Source organism: Abramis brama (assembly GCF_963993115.1).
Source record: "Abramis brama genome assembly, chromosome: 6".
Lineage (NCBI taxonomy): Eukaryota > Metazoa > Chordata > Actinopteri > Cypriniformes > Leuciscidae > Abramis > Abramis brama.
The window spans coordinates 26,419,955-26,447,208 of NC_139968.1; the positions used below are offsets into that span (position 1 = coordinate 26,419,955).

The following is a 27,254-nucleotide window of genomic DNA, read 5'->3' on the forward strand; positions in this document are numbered from 1 at the left end:
AAGAAATATATATATATATATATATATAAATAATATATATATATATATATACACATACACACAACACGCACACTTTTCTTTTCATGAGTCGAGCTGTAATTGCTGGAAGCTGCGAGAACCATTATTCTGAATACAGGAGGAGTCAAGTTTCTTTATGTTAAAACAATGTTTAATAAATACAATGTCATTTGAATCTACTCCCTTTGCTGGGAACATGAGATGACGTGTGGACACCTCCTGGTACAGCGTCTGTACGGGATCACGTGTGTTTGTGGGTCCCGACTGCCGAATCGCTCACAGATCGTGGTCTTGAACTCGCCTATGGGGGTGGGGGTGGGGGTGGGGGTTTGGGTGAAACCCTGCGTCTCTCTAATAGAGCGATTTATTTCTCCTTAAAAAAAGGTCGAAAATGTATAAAAAATAAAAAAAAAGAATGAAAATGAATTACTCTTCAGCATTATAAATAAATATTTCTGGTACATTTGTACATAGTTGAAAGAGAAAACAACATACATAAGATGTAACAAAACACAAAAAAAGATATCATGTCAAATGCACACCATTGTATATATAACAGCGTCTGCAGACTCAGGCCAAAGATCATGACACGGCTATCTGCCAATCAAAAAGCAGACTGTGGGAGGAGTCAAAATAAAGAGCTCTAATAGGCACAGAGAATGAACAGTGTTATTGGCTGAGGGATTTATCAGTCACAGGTCAACCAGCGCGCATACAATTCAACATTAACACAAATGTTAAACACATCAAGATTTTTCAAAATGGCCGAACGAACACTTTGGTCATGACTGTGGCCCCAACACGGATGAAACTGAATAGCCGTGCAGATGATGCAAAGCGCAAATTTAGAAAATGACGGCTAGTAGGGTTCGCTTAACAGTCTACACATTCGTAAGATGATCCCCATGGATAACGACAAATGATTTTGTTTGCTACGCAATTGAACAAGAACACAGATCCATTTGTCTGCTTTAAGGCTAATATCGAACTAAACGCACTAAACTTACATCTCCTCCACCAAATTTTAAAGGCTAACATGAAAATACATTCGAGTTTGTAAGGTTTTCCTTGTCATTTTTTTTTTTTCTCAAAGGAAAGCAAAAAGGTCTCGGCGGTGCTTATGCTAGGCATGGCTTCTGTCGCTCTACGATTCGACTGTTATGAATTCCCCCAGTTGCCCAGTCTGCGATTTTCAATGGTCGAAACGACTATGAATATTCATGTAGGACCACCGTTTACAAAAGTAATAGTAGTACTTACAGTTATAATTAAAAAAAAGTCACATATTTTTTTTGTTTTTCATTCCAAGTGATGCTACAAGGTCTAGCAAACGGCTAAGTATCTCTAAAGTCATCTCTTATGAATGCAAACAGTCTGTAAAGACAATCACATTTAAGTTTGATTCTGTAATCTCTCTGAGGGAAGTTCGTCAGTTCAGTGTCTAGGCCCTCGTGAGAGAGATATGACAAGGGCTCTTCAAGTTAGCCCTGTGCTCTGGTCCCTTACGGTAAAGAAAAATATATAATCGCCTTTCTTCACTCCATGCATATTCAGCATTTGGATTTATATAATTTCAGCTCCATCCAATAGGTTTCTTCCATTCGGAACTACGGAATCTGGAGCAGCCGATCAGCGATCACTGGCCGATCACCTCTATGACATCGTCATCCGAGCTGCTCCCGCCGTTTTCCGCGAGCGAGTGGTGCGTGTCGGGGCGGCTGAATGCTGCCCCCAGCAGGCCGGAGGAAGAGAGGAAATTGGAGGAGTTGGAGGCAGAGGTTGGCGTAGAAGACAGGCCTCTGGGGTGTAGGGATCCTGCGAACAGCGGCTGGGAAAATGGTACCGGGAAGCTAGAGAGCATGCTTGCCATGCTAGGGTTCATCATGAAGGGTGGGAGCGAGGAGGAAGTGGAGGACGATGACGAACAGGGCACAGAGGATGAAGAAGAGGCCAGCATTCCAGCGTGGGTTGAGGATGTGGTGTTGGTCGAACAACTCGAGGAAAGAGTGCTGTTGGACGGGCCAAGTCCGAGCGGTTCAGTGGGGAACATTGCATGTAGGTCGCCCAGAGCCTGACCGGCTTGCTGTAGGAGGTGCGACCTGCCTCCAAGTGAGGGTGGAGTCATGTGACCCAGGGCACCCAGCAAGGCAGGGTTCAGCCCCATGGGCGTGAACCCAAACCCACTGCTTAGAGGAAATCCCGGGTAACTCCCGGGTGCACCGGCTAGCGTTGAGGTTCGTTTGCCACCAGGCTGTTTGGATGTCCGACTTTCCAAAAGCTTCCGCTTTAAACTTTGAACATCCATAGATGATGCAATGTCATTGCTGAGCTGCCGGTGCTGCTCAGTGACGCGAACTGGGTGCTGGATGGGTCTGTCCGCTCCCGAGGGTTCGGGTGTTCCCAAAGACGGTAAGTTCTCTACTGCAGAAACGGGTTCTTTGTTGCTGTGGTATTCTCGGAGGAGCTCCGGGCTATCTTGGGGCGAAGGGCGAGGCTGAGCCTCAGGGGTTAAACGTTTCGGCTCTTGAGGAGACGCACGACCATTACTGACAGAATGCAAGGAAGGGCCGGAATCCTCTGTGAGAAAGAAAGAGATTTTGTTAGTTCATGTTTATGTTGACTAATGGTTAAAGATCTGGAATGGTCAACGAAAGATTGTGGGTTCAATCCCCAGTAACTGGGTTGATCCATCTACAAATCAACTCTGCAACTTTGATCAAGGTAGAGGTCAGTACACATGCAGAAACCCCAAGCAATGGAGTACCACAAAATATAAAGACCCAAAAATTGGCTACAATGCTCAACGCTTCAAATCGCATTGTAATTTCGGTCTTCAGACTACGCAGTGTGAACCCAAATAAGCACAGACCAATTGAAAGCAGCTGCCTATCAGTAGGTACCAAAAAGTCTTGGCTATTGAACCCCCAGTCCGCCAGTGCCTATTGATTCCCGACCTGCACCCGCACCGCAAATGACAATGTAAATATTATTCCACCCGTTACATCAAATATTAGTTCACCTGTCGGGTACCCACATGCAGCACTCTGCACCTTCCTCTTGCCTCTACCGGCATGCTTTTACAAGCGGGACAAAACATGAAAGTTGTGGGCAGGAGCATTACAAAATATACAGGGCAGAATATTGCAGTAAAGAGACTAAAATATCCACCCCATACAGACCTCTAGATCAAGGCATGCGAAACATTTTTAATTGGAATAATGTGCACAGATGAACTGAGCACATTAATGGTGCTTTTCAAGCAAGTCAGTATTTACAGAACTATCTACTTGCTGAAAAGTGCAATAAAAAAGTATTGCAAATAATTGTTAATCTTTGATCTGGCATTTTGTTTCAAGACCGTGTCAAGCTAAGAAATGCCTAAAAGTTTGGAAGCAAGAGATGTAAAAGTAGGAACATCCCACATCTGACTTAAAAAAACAACAACATAATAACAGACTATAAACTGGGGTCTTCAGCCTTAAGGTTATCCCAGAAGAATTGCTAAATGACAAATTAGTAAATTAGTACACCTCTAGAAGCTGTGGCTGCTCCTTCAGATGGTCTTGGCTTTCCAGAGCGGATGGCGAATATCCTCCCATCATTGGTCCTTATGTATGTGCCTGCAGCACAAATGACAGAATATGAAGCAAATAAACCTTATCTACAGTACAGTAAACATTCTCAACAGTTTTCTAAGGTACCTTTGGATCCTCGGATAACGTGAATACTCTCCCCTGCACCGATTCGGGCTTGGACATCTGTGCTGCTGTTGGACCCTGGGATCACAATATCTAAAAAGCAAAGACATGAAACCATGAAGAAACAAACTGAGACCTCAAACACAGCAAGAAGTAGCATGCACTACAAGTGAAAAGTCTGTACCAGTGGTGGTGACGACGCGCTGTACGTAAACGCCGGCCTTTTGCAGGTAGTTGACGGGGAATCCTGCGCTTGAACTGGGGACGCCCATGGGTACCTGACGGGGCATCATGGGAATGGGCGTGGACTGAACTGGCCTCACGCTTGCGACTGGTTTCTCTTCTAAATGAGGTGGGGGCCGCCTGAAAAAAAGGTTTGGATAAGCAAACATCTAAGACTTAAACAGAACAGAACATATTTTTTTCTGTTTTGGACCCACCAGTTCCTCTGGCTGAAGGCAGGGATATTGGTGAGTCTCTGGTCACTAGCCGGGTAATAATGTGCGTAAGAGGGCCGTTGATACGGCACAGACGCCCGCTTCTCATCTTCATAACTTTTCTTGGCTGCTCTCTTTTCTGCTTTGGTCAGTTTCAAATCCTTGCGGTCCATCAGGAGAGACTCATGATGGAACGGTTGCTGGTGTGGAAAACAGAGAGATGTTAGTATAGGTGACTGAATGACAAACAAAGCACAATATAATTAACATTCATGAGCTAAGCCTTCAACATTGTATTTGTCTAAAATACTTCAATCTATCAACGTTTGCTGGTGTGAAATCCAGATCAACATGAGCTTATGTGACTGGACGCTCCAGGAAGGTTATGAATAAGCACAAGCCAATTAATATTCATGAGCAAAGCTTAGACCATAGTAGGATCTACAATATTTCAATTTATAAACATTTGCAGATTCAAATAAGGTTATGTGACTTGATGTTCTAGGAAGGTTACAAAGCAACTTCAGCACATTAATTAATATTCATGAGCTAAGCCTTCACCATTGAAGATTTAGAATTTTGCTGGAATAGATTAATTCGGACAAGTAGCTGGTGTAGAAATCGGCTCACATGACTGGACACTCCAGGAAGTTACGAAGCAACTTCAGCACAATTAGCATTCATGAGCTAAGCCTTCGCTATTGTAGGATTTAGAATTTGTCTAGAGTACTTCAATTGATAAATGTTTACTGGAATGGAATTCAGACAAAAAATAGCTTATGTGATTAAATGTTTTATTAAGCCACGCCTGTACAACCTAATTAATATTCGTACACCATATTCTGCACCATAGTAGGATCTAGATTTTTCCCAGAATAGCTGAATTGTACAACATTAGCTGGTCATGATAAAAAAGACAGCTATGTCAGTGCAACCTACTTTTGCCAAAAAAAAATTAATTGAAAAATGGCTGCAAATCAATTAATATTCATGAGCTAAGCTTTCACACAGTTGGATTCGGAATTTTTCAGAATATATTTTTAGAAAAGTCACATTTTAAAAATAACGGCTGGTGTGGAAAGCAGACAAATAAATTACCTTGGTTAAGAGGTGTGGGTAAAACAGACAGGCTTGTTTAATGACGATCTCCATCTCCTCACTAGGGACCAGCTCTGAATGGCTGGTATCAGGCTCCTCCTCTACAAAGTGCAACAGCGACTCCACTTCCTTCCGCGTGAAGGTGAGGACCGGGTTCAAATCGTCCACGACTCGATCTGGCCAACGCACAATCATAACGTCAGAACTGTTCACAACATTGAGACCCAAAACACACCTTTCCGCCCTCTCTTACCAGACATGCCCTGCTTGGACACCTGACGGTCGTAGATCTTCTTCTCCAGTGTGAAGTCACACACCAGCCTGTAGATGTGGCAAGGCTTGTGCTGGCCGTAGCGATACACGCGGCAGACGGCCTGAGCGTCGTGACACGGGTTCCAAGAGGCATCGAAAACCACCACGCGATTCGCGCCAATCAGATTCACCCCCAAACATCCAGCCCTGTGAATACAGCAGCCTGTTAGTCCAGACTCCAGACCTCATCATTATCTGTGGCATATTGTAACATGCTGACAAACGTGCAAGTTCTTCACCTGGTGGACAGCAGGAAGACCCAGGCTTGGTTGTTCGCAGGGTCGTTAAACTGGTTGATGAGTCGTTCTCTCTCTGAAGATGATGTGCTCCCATCCAACCCTGCACAGGAGACATAAACAAGGTGAATTTACAAAGAACAACACACACCCTAAACCATGACAAACCTTAGGCAAAGTTGATCTACAGGACGCAGAAATTAAAACAAGGCTGAGAATATGGGTGTGTAGACAATATCATGACAAAAAGTTATTTGGGTCAATATTTATTACAAAATATTTTGAAATGTATTGCTAACACGTTTAAATTGTTAATAATTATTTTATTAACATTTCTCAGATATTTCCAGATATTATACATTATAAATTAATCACACTTTAATTATAAAATATAATTCTTAAATCATTTTTACTAATTACTTTTATTTTAAATTATAGCGCACTTATTTCTTTCACACAGTATAAATGAGGCTTTAAAATTAGGCTTTTGGGGGTCCTTGGCAATATCATTTTAGTATCACTGATATACTATTAGTTTTTTGTTAATATTTTGAATGAACATTTATTTTTATATTTTCACTATCATTTTAGTTAAAGTTTTAGTAATTTGCTGAGTGTTTTTTTCTTCTCTTGTTTTTTATTTTATTTTTATAAAATAATATTGTTTATAGTTTTAGTTTATTTAATTTTAGTTATTTTAGTACTTCCTTGGCAACAAGCTGAAATAAGTTTAAGTAAATGGAAACTTTTTTTACGGTTTTTGTTTTTAATTCTCAGCTACCTGGTACTTGGCATCAAAACCTTTAATAACTCACTGTAGTAATTGATGTTCCGGACCCAGTTGTGTCCCCCAGTTTCTGTTTGGATCGGCATGGGCCTCCGACTCAGGAAATCTTCGATGACTGTGAGCGTTGATAAACTCTGACTGTAAGAATCACACACAGATAAATGAGCCAGTGTAAGCATTGACGTAACCGTAAAACAACAGCATGACTGACAGTTCAGGATGCTGAAGAAGAGATTCCAGATAAAAAGGCAAACATCGGTATACTGTCACACAAACATAGATTTCCCACCTGAACACAAGTATTTTATCTCCTCGGCTGACGCTGTCATCAATCAGGTGGAAAAGCAGAACCATCTTGGCCGAGTTCTCCAGAACACCCGTCTGGTAGTTGGTCATGATGTCTTTTGCCTAAAACAAATAGATTACGAAATGACAGCATATCCATGAGCTCATTAACATATAACCACCAACATTTACATATCAACTGTTCGATTGTAACTCAAATCTATTCAGCAGCACATATATTATATATAAAAGATAAAAATGATAATTATTGTCATTATTATTACTAAATAAAATAAAAAATATTATAATTAAAATGGTCACTGAAAAAAATATTTTAGAAAACTAATATTTATGGCTGTCTTTTCTTCATTTTCAAGAGTTAAACCATCAGAATCATGCAGCGTATATATTTATTTAATTAAATCATAGACTTTGCGATTTGATAATCGCACCAAGCCATCACGTTCATTGTGTTCCCACAAAAATAAACACATTGTACGTTGAAGGTTTTACCCATTCATAGGTGATGACTTGGTTGGCCTTCTCCTGTAAGGGGTTCAGGGGTCCCAGAGCCATGGCCATCTTGCTGTTGGCAGGGTCGGACGACTTGCCCTTCATTCCCGGTGCGGAGCACCGGGTCCCGCTTGTGGAGTTGAGGTCATCCAGGTCAAGATCCTGCTCATTGGCCAGATTTTCCTTCTGCAGAGCTTCGTACAAAACGTCCGGATGATTCCAGATCTACAGGACGCACAAAATACAGATGTGAGCACATCGACCACTATATAACAACAGACGGTGTGTTTGGGGTCTCCGTACCTTGCAGCAAACACAGAAAGCTTTAAGCGGGTTGAGTCCGAGCCATCCGCTGTTTCCCGCCTCCCTGAAGCGGTTCATGAACTCCGTATAGAGCGCCCTCTGCAGGCGAGACAGTCGTACCAGAATCACATGCTCCTCTTTCGGCGGCAGCTGCTCCCGGAGAACATCGTGACCTCGTCTGCGAAGGTAGAAAACAGTTTAGCTTGATTTTTGGTCCAACTAAAAAAAGTTTGAGTCGAAGCCATAGCCTTGCGGGCAGCGCTCCGCTATATAACGCAACAGCTCTTTGGGCAACCAGAGTTTGCATCCAGCCTCAATGGTCCTTTCCTGATCCCGTGCCCCTATAGCTTACTGTCTCTCCAATATACATAAATAAAGTACTTTTATTTAATAAATAAAAATTTAACTCATATTTACTTGATAAGCAAAAATTGTGATAAAGAATTATTATTCTTACATATAATATATTAAAACAATAAGAATAATGTAAATTATAATAAATGTAATAACAATAATAAAATAAATGTAAATTGTTTTTTAAACATTACATAAAAGAACAAACATTTAATAATAATTACATGTAAACAATAATGAATATCCATTATTATTATTATTAATAATAATAAATAAATAAATATAAACAATACATTTACAAACAAACATTAATATTCAATTTAATAATAATATGCAAACAATAAATATTAAATGCATGTAAACAATAAATATTTAAAAATAAATAAATGTAAACTAAATTAAATATTTATTTATAATTATATAAAATATTTTTTTGTTAATAAATGTAAATATTAAAGTTAATTAATAATAATAGTAATAACAATTAAACAATAAATATCCATTAATAAGAATAATAAATCTAAACAAAACCTATAATAATTATATATAAACAATCATGCATTTTTAAAAATTCTAATATTAACAATAATAAGTAAATAATAATAATATATTTTCACAAACCAACAATAATAAATTCTAACTAATAATAATAACAACAACAACTCACCTCTGCACGAAGCCCTCCAGCAGACTGTGCAGGACGTGACTCCTGTATCTCATGAGCTGGACGTCCTGTGGCGTGCTGTCGATACACTGACCGTTCAGAATGGGCCGCTCGAACATGTTACTAAACTCCTGCCGTGTACCGAGGAAATCGGGCCGGACGAAATCCACCATGCACCAGTACTCGATCAGGTTATTTTGCAGTGGGTATCCGGTCAGAACCACCCGTCGCCGTGACCGGATGTTCTTCAGGGCCTGGGAGGTGCTGGCGTGACAGTTTTTAATGCGGTGACCCTCATCACAAATGACGACATCCGGACCAGGCCTCGAAATCGCTCTTTCAATCCCTGAAGATCACAGACGAGACAAGAACATTTGTTAAAGACCACAGCTGAAGTAGATGCCACGCATTTTCCACCCGCAGAACCCGGACAGACCTTTCATGAGCTCTTGCTGACGGTCCTCCTCGTCCAGGTCAATAATTACAGGACCCGCGGGTTTCTTGGACTTCCTCTTGCGGCCGGTCACAAAGCTCTTTTTGAGCGACATCAGGCGGTACATCTCATAGCCCATTAGCAGCACCCCTCCACCACGAGTCCAGTCCTCCACCACCTTGGCCCGGGCCACTGTGGTTCTGGTCCAAATGAACGAAATACATGAACATTTCGGCAGAAGATGCTACAAGCAACTTGCAGTGCATTCAACACATTTTATCAGTATGTGTGTACCTTAGTGTTGGTAGCAACTTCAGCAAAACTACAGATATTCATTAACTCTTAAATCATCAAAAAACACAAAATCATTGACAACAAAGATCCCAAACATATAGTGTGATTTGTTTTTTCCATTTTGCAGGTAAATCTCACCTTTTTTTTATTTTATTGTATAATTATGTTTTGCATAAAGAATATATAGCCTATATATATCCTATATAGCCATGTGACATTATTTACTATGACAATGAAGCACAAAAGCTGGTGCGGCGTTCATACTTGTGCTCATCATTGAGGATGTGAACCTTAAAGGTTCGAGGTAAAACCTGGGCTGGATCTGTGTCGGGGGGAAGGGACTCAGCAGCAGGCAGCCAGAGATTAAACTCAGCCAGCCAGTTTTGTAGTGTATTCACCTGGAGAAGAGAGGAAAGATGAGACGCAAACCCCTCAGACAGAAGTATTTAATCTAATCCCTCACTGAAAACGCCACTCACAGGTACAATGGCGAGAACCGTTTTGGCTCCAGTGTGGCGCAGTAGGATGTCGATAAAGGAGATGACCTGTAGGGTTTTGCCCAGGCCCATACTGTGAGCCAGAATACAGCCGAAGCCACTGCTGCTCTTATAGCGCTCAAGAGACTCCACCAGGTTATCATACAGAAAACGGATGCCGCCGATCTGACAGAGAAAGGAAGAGACATTGAAAATGGATTCCATGTCCAACTAAAACGGAAAAACACTGGAAAAATGTTAATTTAATGGCAAAATGTGTGAACCTGGTGTGGTTTAACAGCGCCGGCGAGCTGCGGGGCGAGGAACAGGTCCTCCTCTTCTCCAGGGTGGTTGATATTGACCAGCACCCTTCCCTGGGCGTCCGGTAGATTTATGGCGTCATTTACATGAGACCCGCTACTCTCCTCCGGGCCGGGAGTGACCGAGCGATCTTCGTTGTTGTCCTCCTCGCTGCTTATCCGCATGGCATCTTCATCACCTGAACTCAACTCAATCACATCTGGAACAATGGAACAGAAAGGAACAATAAGATACCTAAACCTCATTACAAGATCAATTTAGAAGAATTTTTTTAGAGAAGACTTTTTTTTTTACTCAGAGAAATATATATATATACATACACACGTTCGTATGTAAATAATAAACTGTAAATAATACTAATATATATATATATATACACACATAACTTTTTTTCATTATGAATTTATTTTATTATTTGCATATATTAATGATTAAACATTTATTTACATTTATATTGTTATTTATATTATTAATTAACATTTATTACATATAATAAATGTTATATATATATATATATATATATATATATATATATATATACACAATTTATTATTATTTACTGCTATTATTATTATTACTAACTATTAAACACTTATTATAGTAATTATAATATATATAAACAATTATTACAATACATATTTAATAAAACATTCGACTCCTTTTCGACTCATTTTTTGTGTATATAATGAAATCAATATATCATTATAATAATAACGAAAATAAGTAAATAATAATAAATTGTTAATAATAATAAAAATGGTTAAATACGTTTTTCAAGATTTGCTTAAAATATATTTTGCATATTTATCATTATAATATTAAATGTATGTAAATAATAATGTCATTAAAATAAATAACAATACTGTTTTATATTGCAGTGTGTTTATGTTGAGTTTACCATCTCTGAGGTCAGGTAGCTGAGGGGGCGGGGCTTCTTTAGGCTCACCCTCGTCTCCACTGCTGTCCAGACAGATCACTTCCTGTTTGAGACCCGGCACTGCAGTGGACAGATCTGACAGCAGCGACACAACACAACCAATTAACTAAGTACATAACAAACAGTGAAAGAGGAGGAGCGGGCGGAACAGCCGAGTCTCACCGGCGTGAAGCGGGAAGTCTTTCCGCTGCTGTTCGAGACGCCGCCGTCTCTCAAGCTCCTCCTGCTGGGCGGCTTTGGTTCCCGCTTCCAGCTGATGCTCCGTGAGGAGCTTCCTGCAAGCCGGAGGGGAGAGATGCGATTAGATAAATGATCTTTATTAGAAGTGTAACGGTGATCAACAAACATGCAGGGCGGGGGTTTTGGACCAATGAGATTTTCAGTGTCTGGGCCAATCCTCCCAGAATATGATCAAAAGTTCTTGTTGTTTGATGCTTAGCGTGTCTGGTTTCACAGTGTGTAATTGTGTTTAACAGTGGAATTTGTGACGAAAAACTACCCATAATGCTGTAAAAAGGATTCCACCAATCAGAGAGTTGCGGCGAGCAAATCACGCCAAAATAGCTCTTTAGCTCCAAGTGATCGAGTCAGTCTCGCAATGCTGTCAAAATACTTATATATTTGTATTTGTATATACACAATTAAAATATATTAATCATTTTATAATTCACCGTTGTTTTTACTTTGATTATGTCATTCTCAATGCTTCATGGGATTGTAGTTCTCTCCTTCACTTAAGCCGTTAAGTACACAGTTAAGTAATCAACGTCTCTTTTTATCCAAACACTTTTTGCTTCAAATCAAAAGTTCATAATGTCGTGATTCACCGCGTAGCCGGTTGGTTTGGTTCATGGAAAATAACGCTTTAACAAAATCTCCACACTCTTAAAAATAAAGGTTCTTTTTGTTACTGATGGTTCCATGAACAACTTTTAACATCCATGGAACCTTTTCATTGCACACAAGGTTCTTTATAGTGGGAAAAGTTTATATGGATTATTAAAATGTTCTTCACACTAAGAAAAAAATGGTTCTTTAAAGAACTGTCCACTGAAAGGTTCTTAAATGGTTCTTCTATGGCGTGTGAAAACCCTTTTGGAACCTTTGGAACCTTCTGGAAACAAAAGCACTATGGCAGGACCTAATGCACGCTGTTATTAAATGAAGCTCAATACCGGATGTTCCTCCTCAAGTGAGCAGGCTTGGAGGTTTTGGACTTCTTCTTCATGCTGTTGGCAGACGTATTGCTGCGGCTGTCCGGGCTGGACGCGGGTTGAGAGCCGGGACGTGATGACGCCTGTGAGGTGGACGAGGGTTGGGAGGGCGGCCGGGACAAGCCGTCAGGGCTTGAGTCTCTAGAATTAGGCGAGGTAGGTGCTGGGCTGGCCGGATCTCTTTGATCCTCGGCCTCCGGGCTCTCGGGCTGGTCTGTTGAGAGGAAATACCAAGCGATCAATAATTCATTTCCAGCCAGAAAGCCAAGCGCACGCATTAGCGATGATGATGACGATGCCAGACAGAAGCTTGATGCTTTTAAATGTATTAATCAAAGCAAGTTCAAACTCAAAAAGGTATTTGCATGATAAAATAATGGTTAAAAAGCCGGTATGAATTGAAAAGATGCTCACCGCCTGCATCTTCCTCATCATCCCCATCATTCTCTCCATCCTCTTCCTCCTCCATCTCCTCTTCCTCCTCGCTGTTAAGGCTGGGCTCCAGGTCGCTCCCTGAGATCGCCTCTTCTGACATGGCGTCCCCTGGGTCTCCAAGAGCATTACTTACACATCTTCATTCAGACCACCTGAACAGCAAACACACATGATATTATTAGACACTGCTGTTCAAAAGTTCGGGGAATGTACAATTTTAAAAAAAGAAATTATTATTCAGCAAGAATGCATTAAATTGATTAAAAGTAACATTTATAATGTTACAAAAGATTTCTAATGCAAAATAAATGCTTTTTGAACATTCTATTCATCAAAGAATCCTGAAAAAAGTGTATAACCATTTCCACACAAATAATAAACAGATAAAACAACTATATATATAAAAAAAAATGTCAACCTTCATAATTATCAGAAATGTTTCTTGAGCATCAAATCATCATATTAGAATGATTTCTGAAGGATCGTGACACTGAAGACTGGAGTAATGATGCTGAAAATTCAGCTTTGGTCACAGGACTAAATTTTAATTATATTCAAATGGAAAATACTTATTTTAAATTGTAATATTTCACAATATTATTGTTTTTACTATTTTTCATCAAATAAATGCAGCCTTTTTCTGTTGTGTATATTTTCCATTTATTAACTGCCTTGTCAAAAAAATTTTTTATTTTTAATCTTTTTTTGTTTTTTTTAAATGGGCAATAAATGTTGCTTGGGTACAAATCAATGATCAGTTTTAGCAATTTTTTAGCAATGTATTTTTATATTTGCTAGATGCATTTATATGGTTAAATATCTGTTTTCTTCACAACATTTTTTTGTTGTTCAGCAAAAGTATTGTTTTTGCAGAAATAGAAAATTTGCAACAAGCTAGAAATGAATGAAGTAAATAAAATAAAAAAATCATAAACCCACTGGAAAAATGATAGCATACAATGAAAAACAAAGCGAAAGGTTTGAGGTTTGAAGTCAAAACGTGATTCTTTTCTTACTGAGGCTTTCAAGACTATTGCAAGTCATTCTTGCACAATAATCTATGTTTGCAAGCTACAAAACATTATAAAATCAGCTAAATTTGCAACAGCCACAACATAGAATAAGTCTGAAACGTTTAGGCATTAAAAACGGACAAATCAGATCAATGTATGTAAAAAATTCAGTACAATAGCAATGCAGAACTGGCCCCAAACTTGTGGATTTCAATCTCGGAATAAAAACAAACAAAATAAATGGTCACCCGCAACACTTGATGGTTAGTTTTCACCCGCAACACTTGATGGTTAGTTTTCAGCTGAACTAGTAAATGAAAGCAAAATATTGTAACTATAAAATGAAACCACACAAAGTTAACACAGAATTCAGGGTTGTGTAATTCACTTTATACTGTCCGATTCTCAGCTTTAATCAAAATCTGAGCAAAATTACGACTCAAAAAAAAAAAAAACAGTTCAGGAACAGGAGAACAAAGAGCAACCACAGAACTCCAATAAAAAAAAGTGTCGAGAGAAGAAACAGAAAGAACTAGAAGAAGAAAAAAACAGAAGGGAGCAAGAGATTCAGGCCTGCTTACATAAGCAGGGTTATATAAGAGAAGGCAGCGAGCGGTGTGTGTGAATGTAGGCCACGCTGGCCGTGACACACTGACACATTCACACACACCGTACAGCTCAAGCACAGCCTGTTCCACAACAACCTGCACCTTCAGACACACACGCTTGCTTCGCTTCAGTTCAAGCAAGCAATACAGCGGTCATTATAAACCGTAGAACTTCTGTTTTCCTTTAATGAAACACAAAATGAATATTGTCCAAAATGCTTTTGTCTGTAAACTGAAAGTGAATGAAGTCGGACGCTGTCAAAAATCAAACCTGACAATAAAAGCACAATGAAAGCATCATAAAGTGGCTACAGGACACAAGTCCTCAGTCATAGACTGTTTTTATGGTATGGTTTTTGTGTATATGCATGATTTATAACACTTTATTATAAACTTTAAGAAACAATAAAATATTAATAATATTTTATTGTATTATAATTACATTACAGCTGTTCCAACAACAACAAAAAAGCAGAAATGCAATGACTTTCAATGAAACCAGATGTTGAATTCAGCTGGAAGCTATTCAGATCTATTCAGTACAGTATTAATCAGCTTTATTGTATTTCCCTATATCTATCTATCTATCTATCTATTGCAGACCCACTGATCTCGACTCTCTCTAATCTCTAATTTACATAGAAATCGAGCACAGAAACTAACCCAACCATGTTTGATTAAATAGCCCTTTAAGTCCATCATCTAGTGCATTATGAGAGTGTGACTGTGTGTGTAAAATGAAACTGAAGCTCGTGAAGATTATTCTGAACCTGCGCTTGACACACACCGCAGTCTTCATATAAAACCACGAACCCACCTCATATTTCATTACACTAGGTATATATTAACCTGTTTTGATATCATACATCACACAAAAATGTTTCAAAGCGCTTTCGTGGACTGAAGTGAATGAGGCACATTTACATAACTGTACTTGACCAGCAGCGCCGCTAAGAGAAGAACAACCAACCAGAAAACTCACCCAACATCCACAATAGGAGCACAAAACCACGTTAGACTAACACATCTGGATGTTTAGTATCGCATTATATGCGTTATGTGTAAAACACGACATTGTTTCAAGCCTAACGAGCGCGCTAGCTGTTAGCGCATTAGCACGAGCGCGCGATGCTCTCTTTTGTTGACGTTAGCTTCCGCGCTAACTCTGCTGATATATAACTGATACAACACATTATCGCCACTTACACGTGCGTGTGCGGTGTTAAATCAACGTCTTACCTTTTTACACCCTTTTTAGGAACCCGCGGCTGTGCTGTGATTCATTGAAGAGTTAATATTATTTTTAGTAATACTCACTGATTCTTTTATTTTAACTATGAATTGTGCACGAGCACCGACCTCAAACGCCCGTCCAGGCGCACAGACGGGGTCTAATGGTTCCGCTCTTCATACGGTCCGGGGGGCTGAATGTCATTGAGTGTTTCATAACCACTTGGATGGTTGCATAAAAGTAAATACAACAAGGTGGGGTGTTGTGTAAATGCCTAGAATGATCCAGCTGGATGACTTACAAAAGGAAGTTTAAGACAAGACTGTCAGTCACAGTTTAGCCTACATTCTTTTACTTTAATTTATTTGTCAGTTTGGCATGTATTTTTGTAATATATAGTACATACACATGTTTTGATGTTTTAAATATTATATGAAATGATTGCATACATATAAAACAGTATATATCTTAACATATTGTATTTTTGTGCATGTTATATAATTTATTATATAATTAGGAAGCATATTATAAAACAGCAATGTTTAAGAAAATGTTGTGTAAATACTTAAAATAATCTATATTGAAGGCGTTTTACTTGTTAGGCGTAAGTCTGTTTTATTATAAATATTATATTATATAATTATAAAACAATATAACTTATCATGTTAATAATAGGCTTTAATTAATATATCATCATTTATGGATCCAAATCATGTACTCTTTTTTCTTATTTTTCATTATCATATATATATATATTTATGGATCCAAATCATGTAGGCTACTCTTTTTTCTTATTTTTCATTATCATATATATATATATATATATATATATATATATATATATATATATATATATATCATATATAATCACTTTAGCCTGTATTATTATAAATATCATATTATTTTGTAATAAAATACTTTCATTAATAGTATATTTTTGTATACAAAGCCTGTACTCTTTTTTTACTTATTGGTTGTTTTTGTTTTTTTGCATTTTATCCGGCATCATTATAAATACTATATTATTTTGTACTTTATAATGTAATTTATAATTAATCATATTACAATCATATTACAATGCAATCCTTTTTTATTATTGTATTTTTGCATTTTAGCACATATCCTTATAATATTTTTATATTTTAAATATTATCTTAAAATATTATTATATAATCTAAAATAGTATTGTTATATATATATATATATATATATATATATATATATATATATATATATATATATATATATATATATAGTAAATGTATAATATTTTGTTGTTTAAAAATAAGTTATATTTCATATATTGAAAGTGCAAGCTATTCATGTTATGTAACTTATTATGTAATTAGGAAGCATTTATGGCATGTTACGAAACAGCAATGCTCTCAAAAAGGTTTCTTATTGTGTAAATCTCAAGAAGTATCCAACTAGATGACTTTTAAAATGTAGTTTAAGACAAAAAAAGACTGTCCAGTTTTAAACCCTTTAAATTAAAAGAAAAAAAAAATTAAATATTGTTATACATATATGTTGCATATTATTAGCTACTACTGATTCTAAACGCCAAAAAATTGAATTTTCCTTGGCCATGATGATAAACTATACTACAAATCGCTTGTTTGTAATCGCTTTGCTGAAAGGTATTTAAACAAATCCTTATGTAATGCTTAAGGAATATGTCCCGTATTGATTGTTTAGATTGAGATATAGCGAAATCACATAAAAGTACACCGTAAAAAACCCAAAACAAAAACAAAAAACTATAAACGAATAAATAAACTGTTACGAAACTAGAACCATTTTTATGTCATAGATGCAAGTTGAACTTCACAGCACAGCGCCACCCAGCGCTTCTTCACTACATTACACTACTGACTCACGGCGCAGCGGGATGACGTCAACTACGGTCGACGGCGCTGCTCTTCATTGTGTTTACTAGCCGTCCAGATCGTCTAAAGATGGATTAAATATGTACTAGAAAATGATTTATGTAGTTCTTTATAATATTATGGACTGGTCGATGATTTAGCGGAGTTTTGGTGACTCTGATTTCTGCAAAAATGAACAAAGGTTGGCTGGAGTTGGAAAGTGACCCGGGTGAGTCTCTAAATCAACATCTATGCATATAATATTGGAGTTAGTTTATTCATTATTTATCAATCATTATTTTATTATTCATCAAATATGCTGTAAGTCAACATGTCATCTCGCTATATAGTAGAACAGTTGTGAATTCAATGCATATGAAAATTCAACACACTCATATGATCTCATGTTAACGTCATTATATTGGCTGTTTCGACTTTCAGGGTTGTTCACACTCTTGGTGGAGGACTTTGGTGAGTTGATCTGTATGACACACACACATGCAAAAACGATTTATTGCTTTTATGGGGTCAATTACAGTCTAAATATGAGTGATGGTGTTTGAATGTGATAAACAATTATTGATAAAACATGGAGTGTTATGAATATTAAATGAGTTTAGACGCTTTGGGTAAATTAATTAATATGTGAAGATTCATGTAAATGGCTTGTGTTTGGACACAGGTGTGAAGGGCGTTCAGGTGGAGGAGATCTATGATCTTCAGAGCAAATGTCAAAGGTGCATTTATCAAACACTTTTACTTGTTAAGCCTGTATATTTATGATTTTAATATATACACTCACTGGCCACTTGGTTACACCTTGCTAGAGCCGGGGTTGACCCACTTTTACCTTCAGAACTGCCTTAATTCTTCGTGGCTTAAATTCACCAAGGTGCTGGAAACATTCCGCAGAGATTTTGGTCCATATATACATAAGAGCATCATGCAGTTTCTAGCACATCCCAAAGCTGCTCTATTGGATTGAGATCTGGTGACTGTAAGGCCATTTGAGTTTAGTGAACTCATGTTCAAGAAACCAGTTTGACATGATTTGAGCTTTGTGACATGGTGTGTTTTCCTGCTGGAAGTATCCATCAGAAGATGATGCAGTGCTCATAAAGGGATAGATATGGTCAGCAACAATACTCAGGTAGACTGTGGTGTTTAATCAATGCTCAATTGGTACTAAGAGGCCCAAAGTGTGCCAAGAAAATATCATTACATCACTACCAGCAGCCTGAACCGTTGATGCAAGTCAGGATGGATCCATGCTTTCATGTTGTTTACGCCAAATTCTGACCCTACCATCTGAATGTTGCAGCAGAAATCAAGACTTATCAGACCAGGCATCGTTTTTCCAATCTTCTATTGTCCAGTTTTGATGAGCCTGTGTGAATTGTATCCCCAGTTTCTGTTCTCAGCTGACAAGAGTGACACCGGCGTTTCTTCTGCAGCTGTAGCCCGTGTGCTTCCATGTTCAGCGTGTTGTGGAACCAGTCTCGTCATTCTCCTCTGACCTCTGGCATCAATGAGGCATTTATACCTCCAGAACTGACGCTCACTGGATATTTTCTCTTTTTTGAATCATTCTCTGTGAACACTAGAGATGGTTGTGTGTGAAAATCCCAGTCGATCAGCAGTTTCTGAAATACTCAGACCGGCCGTCTGGCACCAACAACCATGACACGTTCAAAGTCTCTTAAATCAGATTTCTTCCTCATTCTGATGCTCAGTTTGAACTTCAGCAGATCGTCTTGACCATGTCTACATGCCTAACTACTTTGAGTTGTTGCCATGTGATTGGCTGGTTACTAGATGTGTATTAATGAGCAGTTGAACAGGTGTACCTAATAAAGTGACCGGTGAGTGTGTGTGTATATTTATATATATTTAGCTCTTCTGTCTTTTTTTCTTCTCCTCAGTCCAGTGTATGGCTTCATCTTCCTCTTTAAGTGGATCGAAGAGCGAAGATCTCGGCGTAAAGTCTCCACGCTGGTGGACGAAACCTCCGTTATTGATGACGATATTGTCAACGACATGTTTTTTGCTCACCAAGTGAGTCTGCATTGATTTCGTTTATTTCTTTGCCTGTAAACTGATAATGGTAGCCTTGCAACATAAATCTGCTGTTATTATCCCCGTTTTCTATTGTCTGTCTGTGGATTGTTGTGTGCAGTTGATACCGAACTCCTGTGCCACTCACGCTCTGCTGAGTGTGCTACTGAACTGCAGCGGCGTGGAGCTGGGAAACACTCTGAGCCGCATGAAAGCTTTCACCAAGGGCTTCAGTCCTGAGGTCAGTTACACACATGAACACCATTTTTAAGCATGACTTAAAGGGTTTGTTAACACAAAAATTAAAATTCTGTCATTAATTCCTCACCCTCATGTTGTTCCATACCCGTAACATCTTCGCTTGTCTTCGGAACACAAATGAAGATCTTTTCGATGAAATCTGAGAGCTTTTTGTCCCTCCATTGACAGCTACGCAACGACCAATTTGTCGCTTCAAAACGTTCATAAACAATCATAAAAAAACAATCCACATGAATCGAGCGGTTTAGACCAAATTAGACCCTTTATATAACGAACAGATTGAATTTAGGATTTTTATTCACAAATAAACATCCATCAACGCACACATCAGTTGTGGTAAACAGAAGCTCAAGCATGAGCTTCCAATGAGGTTCTTTCTTGTGTTACGCAGCACGTTTGAGCTTCAGCAACAACCAATGAGGTCTATTCTCGCATGTCAAGCAAGTTCGATTGAGCTTTTGTTTATGTTCACGGATCAATGTTTAAATGTGAATAAAAGCCTAAATTCAATTTTCATCATATAAAGCAAACAAGTCTCTCAGAAAATTTGGACTAAACCGCTCAATTCATATGGATTAGTTTTACGATCTCTTTATGAACTTTTTGTAGCATCAAAGTGTCAGTTGTGTAACTGTCAATGGAGAGTAAAGAAAGCTCTCAGATTTAATCAAAAATATCTTCATTTGTGTTCTGAAGATGAACAAAAGTCTTTCGGGTTTGGAACGACATGAAGGCGAGGAATTTATGACACAATTTTCATTTTTGGGTGAGCGATCCCTTCAAGTCATGCTTAAAAATGTCTGAATGTCATTGCACTATAAGAAAACCACATAAGCACACTTTTGCATTTTCTCAATGCCTGTGTTTTAAAGCACATCTGCATTTTTTGACTTCTTAGAGTAAAGGTTACGCCATTGGAAACGCCCCTGAGCTGGCGAAAGCCCACAACAGCCATGCCAGGTAGGGTCAGCTTTCATATTACTCTGCAAACCCTTTCCCACTAGCATAGAATAAGTAGATTTTACGCAATCAATCTTAGTTGTTGTCTCAATCTGTTGTTTTGTAGTTATTGTTTTTTGTCTTGTTTCCATGGAGACCGGAGCCGCGGCACCTGCCGGAGAAACAGAACGGCATCAGCGCCGTGCGGACGATGGAGGCGTTTCACTTCGTCAGTTACGTGCCAATCAAAGACCGGCTGTTTGAACTGGACGGGCTGAAGGCGTATCCCATCGACCACGGTGAGAACTTAACTCACAAAAGACAGTTTTACTGACAGTCCGACGAAGGACAAGGTTATAATAATCTGTCTGTCTCTCTCAGGGCCGTGGGGTGAAGAGGAAGAGTGGACCGATAAAGCCAGACGGGTCATAATGGAGCGAATAGGACTGGCCACTGCTGGGTAAGAGCCAGACTGATCAATATTCACATCTCTAGCCAACAGGATGATCAAATTATATATAGAACATCAAGAATATTGCAATATTGTAATGCACTTTTTATTCAGATCTTCTGTACGGTTTTTTTTAAGCATCTCATTTTTACACTTTAGGGTCCAATTCTCACTATTAACTAGTTGCTTATCAGCACTGGCTGATTATTAGAACTTATAAATCACATATTAATGCCTTATTCTGCATGATCATATTCTAAATCCCTTGATTCTACCCAATACCTAAATTTAACAACTACCTTACTAACTATTAATAAGCCGTAATTAGGAGTAGTTGAATTCAACATTTTGAATCTACATTACAACAGTTGGTTTCTCTGATTTAAAAAAAATATAATAATACCCTTTAAGTCACACACACACACACATATATATATATATATGTATATAATTAAAGGTGAAATATATATTACATCTTTTTAAATGAACATATTCATATATTAATTAAAAAAACAAGCACATTTTTTTATATATTCACATATTCATTATATTAAAATATATAAAAAATATATGTATACTTTTTTTAAATGATTATTGTTCAAGCAATTTATTATTTTCTTTCTAGCATATCTGATTTGTCTTCTCTCCCCTCAGAGAGCCCTACCATGACATCCGCTTCAATCTCATGGCGGTGGTTACAGATCGCAGAATAAAATACGAGTCCAGGCTGGATATCCTGAAACGGAACAGGCAGATTATTCTAGAAGGGCTCCAGCAGGTTAGGGAGAAAAAAGTGAGTATAAACTCTTCTTTCTTTGAATAAAATCCTGATAATCAAGCTTTCTGTGAATGATTTCTCTGTGTACGGCACAGTCGGGCTCATTTGTAAATGCTTATGTGCACCACTGTACATGCTACAGGTCATTCGGGTGACCCAACAAGATTCAGGCCAAGATCGTAAGCAACAAGACTCCTCCTCTTCAGAAGACACTCCCCCTGCTGTTAAAAAGGAGGAAGGGCAAGACACACCAGTAACCTTGGGTACAGAGAAGGCTACACCCACAGGTACCCCAAACAATTTGATTTGAATATAATTTAGTTTGTATGTTTTAAATGTATTTAAATGTAGAGCCTTTTGATTTAAGGCCTATTTCTTGATAAGAATGACGTCAGTAGGAGCATTTTTGCCTCAAAACAATGTGAAAAAGAACCTAAAACATGTCCCATGACATTTCAGAAACTCAAGAAGGTGCTGCGGCTCTAGCAAGTCCCGCTGGAAAAGTCAGACCCATGACTAAACCCGGCGCCTTGCCAACAGTGGGCGCTCCGCCACCAGCCCCTCTACCTGTTCCCAGTCCCAACCCCATCGTCCAGCGTCTGCCAGCCTTCCTAGACAACCACAATTACGCCAAGTCCCCTATGCAGGTAAGATCAGGTTAAGTTTCAGGAATATCTGGACTCGTTAACATATGTGTTTTCACTCAGTATTTTGGTTGATTGACAGGAAGAGGAGGATCTCGCTGCGGGTGTGGGACGCTCACGATTACCTGGCCCCCCTCAGCCCCCTTATTCTGACGACGAGGATGACTATGATGATGAAGAAGAGGAGTGTAGCACTACAGGTGCCACAAGCAGGTATAAGATGTTTGAGAAAGTGTTAAATTTCTAAACTCAATTTAAAATATGTTCTTGTAGTGGTAACAAACCTCCAGAACTCAAGACGGCGATAGAGTCCCTTCAAATGTCTGTACCGTTAAACTGCAGGTGTTATTATTTAGCTAACAATAAACTGTCGTAGATTTTTCCCTAAACCTAACTAAGTCCTATCTCATCTGACCTAAGTCTCCCTGGGCCAATAATATTTATACTGTAGCGCGTCTACACATCGACGTCAGCTGAGTACAACCCTATACCCTAGCGCGTCTATACATCGACGTCGGCTGAGACTAATCCTATACCCTAGCGCGTCTACATATCGACGGCGGCTGAGTCTAATCCTATACCTTAGCGCGTCTACACATCGACGGCGGCTGAGTCTAATCCTATACCCTAGCGCGTCTACACATCGACGTCGGCTGAGTCTAATCTTATATCCTAGCGCGTCTACACATCGACGGCGGCTGAGTCTAATCCTATACCCTAGCGCGTCTACACATCGACGGCGGCTGAGTCTAATCCTATATCCTAGCGCGTCTACACATCAATGGTGGCTGAGTCTAATCCTATACCCTAGCGCGTCTACACATCGATGTCGGCTGAGTCTAATCCTATACCCTAGCGCGTCTACACATCGATGTCGGCTGAGTCTAATCCTATACCCTAGCGCGTCTACACATCGATGTCGGCTGAGTCTAATCCTATACCCTAGCGCGTCTACATATCGACGTCGGCTGAGTCTAATCCTATACCCTAGCGCATCTACACATCGATGTCGGCTGGGTGCTAATACATATTCCCGTAACTATCTTACTTCCTGCGCAGGAATAATCGACAAACAGACCGCAGTAAATGTACTTTAAATGCTTTAATCACGGCCGGAGGATCTCTCGAGCAGTTCTCTGAGAATTTCCCCAAGAAGAAGCAAGGCCGGAGGATCTCAGACAAATTCCATTGAGAAACCCACCAGCTAACACGAATACAACCATTTTTATAGAATAGGGAGGTATGGCAAAATGATATGAATTTGATTGGTTCTTCATATGCAAACCCTTCTGTTACTAGGTAAAGCAAACTTTGTTTTAATGATTACTTCATTGTTAATCACAAGGTTCAAATTTAGTCATCTGTCTAGTTTCAATTCCCATATTTGTTATTTTTACACTCACACAACCAAAGTAAAAGGGGTATGGCAACACAAATTCAAAAACAGGACAAAACGTTTTAGTACATTTTGTTTCAAAGTGTTATCATGTTAGGCCTAAAAAGAGAATAAGGTTAGATGTTAGAAACATGGTTAGTTTAATATACAGTTTACTATTTTATCTATTAAAAATCCACCACAATAGCGACATGCTTAACAACCGCTAGCTAACATGCTTAGCAACATTCTCACCATGATATTAGTAAGTAGTTGAAAACTTACCAAAGAAGAATAATTATGCAAACACCTTGCGGCAACACTGTGGCGTATTTGAATACGAGAATACTTTTTGTGCGCAAAACCCCCCCAAAATAATGACTTTATTCAACAATCTCTGCTCGTTGAATGAGAAGCGGGTTCTGATGCATAACCTGGAAGCGCTGCACTGTTTACACTTCATCAACAGCATAGGAGAATGAAGTGGAAGAGAATAGATTATTGAATAAAGTCGTTATTTTGGGGGGCTTTGAGCACAAAAAGTATTCTGGTCCCTTCATAATATTAAGGTTGAACCACTGTAGTACTAGTCACATGGACTTTTTTAACAATGTCTTTACTACTAGTTTCTCCACTATGACCTCAATTGTTTGTGTGTCTGATTGGCAGGGTCCGAAGAAAGGTGGGTCTACGCACACGTACCATGAGCCGCACTGGAGTGAGCGGGGTTGCGGCAATGGAGGGTCAGCTAGCACTCAGCGTTTTAGCTGAGAAACTCAAGAAGGAGGTCCAGAGGAAGGACGCCATGGCCACAACAGGATCCACACCTCTGAATGTTCGTACCGAGGGTCGCACGGGCGGGATCAGCATCACCTCAGCCTGCCAGCCTTCACCCACACCCAGCAACGAAAGCACGGACACGGCCTCTGAGATCGGCAGTGCGTTCAACTCACCTCTGCGCTCACCTGCGCGATCGCAAGCAGCTACGCGTCCCTCCAGCCCCGTGGCGGCCCACTTGAGCCGTGTGCTGTTCGGAGAAGAGGAGGGGCTGCTCCGGTTAGATGCCCGACACAATCGAGCCGTCAGAGACTTGGGGGCGCTAGTGAGCTCCACGCTGCTGCAACTGCAAGAGGATGGTGTCATGCTTGCCCTGCCACCTACAGGTAACAATGAGATTGAACGTTTTGAAATCTAATTGGACCCTATTTTTATTCATAATAGATTTTCTCAATCCTATTGCGAAGGATTCATCAATTGTTCCAGTATTGGTTTGGATAACTTTGATCTCATTTGACAGAAACGTTGGAGGGGTTGAAGAAATCAGATAGTGTGGAGAAGAAAGAGAAAGAAGAGGCGACCTGTCCAGAGGAGGAAGCCAAGGAGGGACCTTCGGTGGAGATGAAACAGGAGGACGTCAAAGAGTCAGTGGACGTCAAATCAGACAAGGAGAACCTGCCGTCCACCGACGCCACCACTGACACCAGCAGCAAACCTTCTGGAGAAAAATACACTCCTAAAGTGAGACGGCAACCATTTTCTTTCTGCAATCATTTTGTTTCTCATTAGTTTTGTTTGGGACAGGTTTGTTATGCAAAGTTACATGAACTTGAGGGTTTCTGTCTTACAGGAGTTGCTAGCCTTGTTGAAGTACGTGGAAGCAGACATCACAAACTACGAAGTGTGTCTGAAAGAAGAAGTGGAGAAAAGGAAAAAGTATAAGGCAAGTGTTTAACTTCATCTTTGACGGTCCAGTGAACAAAGAAATATGTTTGCCAGAGAGCTTATAGTGATGCTTTTTGTCCTTTCGCAGATCGATGACCAGAGGAGGACTCATAACTACGATGAGTTCATCTGCACATTCATATCAATGCTGGCACAAGAAGGTAAAAAGCATTTTTGTCTTCATACGTTATATGTTCATGAAATAGCAGCGTGAATGTTCTGCTAAACGTCGTCTTTTGCGTTCCATGATAGAACGAAAGTCATATGGGTTGTAACAACATGAAAGTACATTGCCTGGAAATGATTATTTTAATCAAATGTCCCTTTGGTGGTTTGTAGGTATGTTAGCGAGTCTGGTGGAGCAGAACATCTCTGTGCGTCGCCGACAGGGCGTAAGCATCGGCCGGCTCCACAAACAACGCAAACCCGACCGGCGGAAACGCTCACGGCCGTACAAAGCTAAGCGCCAATAAACGCTAAAAAGAACCGAATGGCAGCAACTTCATGACTCAATCTTTCTGAGACATTGTCCTGACACATTTCTGAAGACAAGCAACAATAACAAACACCTCATTGACAGTGTTAGTGATGATGTTGGTTCAAACATTGTTTTTTAACCTCATGAATTGTTTGTTTCACATTGTAAACTGCCCACATCCATAGTACACCACTTCCAAAGTAAATTGGTGATGCTCAGAAGATGTTTAGAGATACTGAATCATTTGTCATGTTGCCATATGAAATCCTTACTTTGTACTGTATCAAGCTAATCATAAAAACAACAATCATTGTAGCACCATATTGGGAAAACAACTGTTAGTGCCATTATTAGGGTAATATTTTGAGATTGAGGATCAGGGCTGGAGTAATTCAGACTTTAAAATCCAAAGATTTCAAGGAATCTTAATCTCCAGACATCCCAAATATCCAATTAAAGTGCTACCAAAGATAACAGCGCACCAGATTCACTCAAACAGTGCTTGCCCGGAGAATGTCTATTGTTATCAAATGGACCAATCGCCAATCTGGATGGAATTCTAGAGATATGTTCACAGTCGTTCTGGGATCAAATATTCAGTGTTCAGTCATTTTGTTCATAAGTATACTAGACTAAAAAGGATCCAAGATTGGCACTGTCACTTTGGGATATTTTAAGATTGTGAACCTGAGTTGGTTTGTGAATTGTATTTTAATTCATTTCATAGAAATCATCACAGTAAGAGTCGAAGCAGTTATGGTTTTGGTTATATATAATTGTTCTTCAACATTTTCTTGAAGATTGTTTTTGTTGGCAATCGACCAGTGGGTTTTGTCTCATATGTTTGTTTGTACATATGTGTTTGTGTTATCTTATGTCTAAACAAGACTGTCAGATCTAGACATTAAAATAAATGTTTTGAATTACACTGGTGGTCTTGGTTTTAGTTTGAGAAGTCTCTTGCATGGGAGTAACTAGTCTTAATAGGTCAAGTCAGCAGCAGAAAAATAAAAAAA

At 39.1% G+C, this 27,254-nt stretch overlaps 2 protein-coding genes across 2 annotated transcripts; one reads left to right on the forward strand and one right to left on the reverse strand.

The window, feature by feature from the left end:
* Positions 1-154: 154 nt before the first annotated feature.
* On the reverse strand, positions 155-15,829 carry rad54l2 (RAD54 like 2). Its single transcript, XM_084117958.1, has 22 exons — positions 15,676-15,829; positions 12,795-12,967; positions 12,342-12,594; positions 11,329-11,441; positions 11,128-11,241; positions 10,193-10,428; positions 9,912-10,094; positions 9,697-9,830; positions 9,142-9,338; positions 8,709-9,051; positions 7,688-7,865; positions 7,385-7,609; positions 6,876-6,994; positions 6,615-6,724; positions 5,803-5,902; positions 5,505-5,710; positions 5,252-5,427; positions 4,157-4,353; positions 3,901-4,079; positions 3,720-3,809; positions 3,549-3,638; positions 155-2,595 (listed from the first exon to the last, which is right to left on the reverse strand). The coding sequence occupies exons 2-22, from the start codon at positions 12,913-12,915 to the stop codon at positions 1,655-1,657; spliced, it is 4,305 nt and encodes a 1,434-aa protein (XP_083974084.1). The 5' UTR covers positions 12,916-12,967; positions 15,676-15,829; the 3' UTR covers positions 155-1,654.
* A 1,716-nt stretch (positions 15,830-17,545) lies between these two features.
* Positions 17,546-27,166, forward strand: bap1 (BRCA1 associated deubiquitinase 1). The gene is made up of 17 exons (XM_084118119.1): positions 17,546-17,764; positions 17,977-18,006; positions 18,218-18,272; positions 19,458-19,590; positions 19,712-19,831; positions 20,750-20,811; positions 20,947-21,089; positions 21,172-21,250; positions 21,896-22,034; positions 22,162-22,306; positions 22,479-22,666; positions 22,746-22,876; positions 24,708-25,201; positions 25,336-25,556; positions 25,666-25,758; positions 25,849-25,921; positions 26,100-27,166. Exons 1-17 carry the CDS (start codon positions 17,728-17,730, stop codon positions 26,231-26,233), a joined length of 2,277 nt encoding a protein of 758 aa, XP_083974245.1. The 5' UTR covers positions 17,546-17,727; the 3' UTR covers positions 26,234-27,166.
* The last annotated feature ends 88 nt before the right edge of the window (positions 27,167-27,254 follow it).

Bases quoted from the DNA above. Each gene is read 5' to 3' on its own strand.
- bap1 (XM_084118119.1), top strand. From the start codon at position 17,728: ATGAACAAAGGTTGGCTGGAGTTGGAAAGTGACCCGG. The intron at 21,090-21,171 runs GTGAGAACTTAA...TGTCTCTCTCAG, and splicing joins GGCGTATCCCATCGACCACG to GGCCGTGGGGTGAAGAGGAA. The intron at 21,251-21,895 runs GTAAGAGCCAGA...CTCTCCCCTCAG, and splicing joins ATAGGACTGGCCACTGCTGG to AGAGCCCTACCATGACATCC.
- rad54l2 (XM_084117958.1), bottom strand. From the start codon at position 12,915: ATGTCAGAAGAGGCGATCTCAGGGAGCGACCTGGAGCCCAGCCTTAAC. The intron at 5,428-5,504 runs GTAAGAGAGGGC...TGCGTTGGCCAG, and splicing joins GTCCAAGCAGGGCATGTCTG to ATCGAGTCGTGGACGATTTG. The intron at 4,080-4,156 runs GTGGGTCCAAAA...CCTTTTTTTCAG, and splicing joins GCCTTCAGCCAGAGGAACTG to GCGGCCCCCACCTCATTTAG.